At 47.0% G+C, this 2,654-nt stretch overlaps 1 protein-coding gene across 1 annotated transcript in view; it reads left to right on the top strand.

Annotated features, from left to right (window-relative positions):
* Positions 1–2,654, top strand: part of FMN2 (formin 2) — a 132,437-nt gene that overhangs the window by 6,285 nt on the left and 123,498 nt on the right. Inside the window, exon 3 of the mRNA XM_023745894.1 lies at positions 42–100. Within this exon, the coding sequence (XP_023601662.1) occupies positions 42–100 (59 nt within the window). The remainder of the gene's footprint in view (positions 1–41; positions 101–2,654) is intronic.

The following is a 2,654-nucleotide window of genomic DNA, read 5'->3' as shown; positions in this document are numbered from 1 at the left end:
GCGGCGACGGCGGACGGAAGGGGCACCTCCCGCGCCGGCAGACCCGGTGGCGTCCCGGTGCGCAGGCGACCGCCGACGGCTTCCAGAAACGTGTTCACGGGTGAGCTCGCCCCGCCGCCCGGCCCTCGGGTCACAGGGCGCCTGCCAATCAGGGCCCCCCGGACGCCCACCCCGTCTGGCTCTGCACAGCCAGGATCTGGTGGCAAGTCCCCTTTGCGTCCAGCTCACCCGCTCAGTGGGGTCCCTCTTGCCTTACAACGTTTGGAGGGAACAGCTCAGTCGTGTCGGTCCTAAGGCAGCTCGAGAAAGGGCTGCTCTGTCCATTTCTCCAAAAATACCTGCTGTTTTCCGTGTCCGGGGTCAGCCAGATAAACGCTCCCCCTCCCTCCCACTTCTTTCTTTTTTGCATCGTTAGCTGAGCCATCATTCTCTTTCCTTCCTCACCCGCATCCACAGCAAAATTGCTCCTGGTCCTGTGAGAAGTGTCAGCGCGGAGAAACAAACCATTTACTCTGGTGGGAGTATCCAGAGGTGGTCGCTGGGCTCACAGAGCTAGTGTACAGTATCTGTATGTAATAGTAGCTTCTATCTTTAAAAAAAACACTATTTTCATATATATATTTTTTATTGATTTCAGAGAGGAAGGGAGAGAGAGAGATAGAAACATCAATGATGAAAGAGAATCATTGATCAGCTGCTTCCCGCATGCTGGGAATCGAACCTGGGACCCTTCAGTCCTCAGGCCGAAGCTCTATCACTGAGCCAAGCTGCCTAGGGCAGTACCTTCTACCTTGTGGCAGGCTGGGTAGGCTACTTAAGTGAAGCCAGGCTGTCACTCCTGTTTCCTAATGCGATCAAATGAACACACGGTGTTAGAAAATTAACAAATAACGAAGTAGAATATTAGAGGTCATTTTCATTTCCTGAATACTACGCTTTCATGTGCATCAGAACAGGTGTAGATTGGAGGCACTGAAGGTGGGAAGGCCAAAGCCACACAGGTGTCCAGCTGTGTGGGTCCCTCTCCTCTGGTTGTTGTAGACTCTGGCAGGTTCCAGAGAGCCCAGCTAAAGGGCTAGTTTACTTGGTAAATGCCAAGTGGTCTAAGGAGTTTATCCCTACAGGCGTAGAGCTGCCAAGGCCTTACCTAAGAGTCCACTGGTAGAATGTCCATTTGTTTCACGCTTACTAACTCCTGCGTCTACTTATTAAGTGACATGTTGAGTGTAAGGATTTAAGAAGTAGGGGTAAAAAAAGAAAATTTATGCTCGTCCTCATTGCTTTGGGATAAATACTGGAATGGTTAAAATTTTCAAATGCAATTGGGAAAGCTTAGCATCGTGTGATGTTCCTTAATACATAGGTTATAAAAGATGACTTAGATGGCATTTCTCAGTGGGCATGGCTACTATTAGTAGGCTACATGCTGTTGATGTTATGGTATTACTGCTGTTCATCGACCACATTTTTATTTTTATGTATGGGCTGTCTTTTATTTTTACAACTGGAGTCCCAGTGCATGAAATTCGTGCACTGGTAGGGTCCCTAATGGCTGCCCGCTGCCAGCCAGGGACTCCCTTTCCTGGCTGCCGGTTGCTGGCCAGGGCCTACCTTCATGCTGCGCCGCCCCCTGGTGGTCAGTGCATGTCATAGTGAGCGATCGAACTTCCAGTTGGTCAAACTCCTGAGGGGACACTTTGCATATTAGGCTTTTATATATATAGATTATGGATTCCTATACTTAAGAGCAGCTTCTCTCTCTCTCTCTCTCTCTCTCTCTCTCTCTCTCTCTCTCTCTCCCCCCTTCTCTTGCTTTTCCTCCCTTCCCTTTATTGTATAGGTTAAATTAAAATGAATGTTTATAGTCTAATCCACATTAGGTCAATGACAAACAAACAAACAACCTCCCCTTGCCCCTCAAGACTGTTTTGAAGGAAGACTATTGGCAAGTCCTTGAGTTGATTTTTGTGAATTTAATGTTGATGAGAAATCATGTATTTCCTCTTTAGGTACCATTCATTTTATATATATTTTTCAAAAAGTGAAAATGTCACCGAGATTGACTGTCACTCATTAATATTTAAAAAAAATATATATTGCTCTTGCTAGTAGCAGTAGATTTTGGAAATATATTCATTTAAAAAATATATCTGAATGTGTGTACACACACACACACACACACACACACACACTAGAGGTTAGGAATGTGTGTACACACACACGGCAGCCACAGTTGCCAGGCAATACTGCTAGATGGTAGGAGATACCAAGCTCAGCATACATGTCACGGTTCTACCTTTCCCAGGCTCGCTGACCGAGCACTTAAGGGATGGATGTACAGGGGCCAAAACACCTGGGGGACACCCCAGGATGCTGGGGCTTAATCTTTTGTGGGAAGGGGGTAAGGGAAGGGGACTTCCAAAAAGGGGTTGGGGGGGAAACCCTGGAGAACATAAGGAAACTAAATAAGGTTGAAGGTATTTGCAAATTTGCCATTTTGGAAATTTTTTTAAAAGAAACCCAGTTCAGGAAAGACCTGGGGGTTCCGTGACCCCTCTTAAAACGAAATTTTTTATGGGGCGGGGGTCCCCCCTTTCCTTTTCTTTCTCCCTCCCTCCCTCCCTCCCTCCTTCCTTTTCTTTCTTTCTTTCCTT

Source organism: Myotis lucifugus, unplaced genomic scaffold (assembly GCF_000147115.1).
Source record: "Myotis lucifugus unplaced genomic scaffold, Myoluc2.0 scaffold_601, whole genome shotgun sequence".
Lineage (NCBI taxonomy): Eukaryota > Metazoa > Chordata > Mammalia > Chiroptera > Vespertilionidae > Myotis > Myotis lucifugus.
Note: the sequence above shows the minus strand (reverse complement) of the source record. Positions and strands in the feature narration are given on the sequence as shown.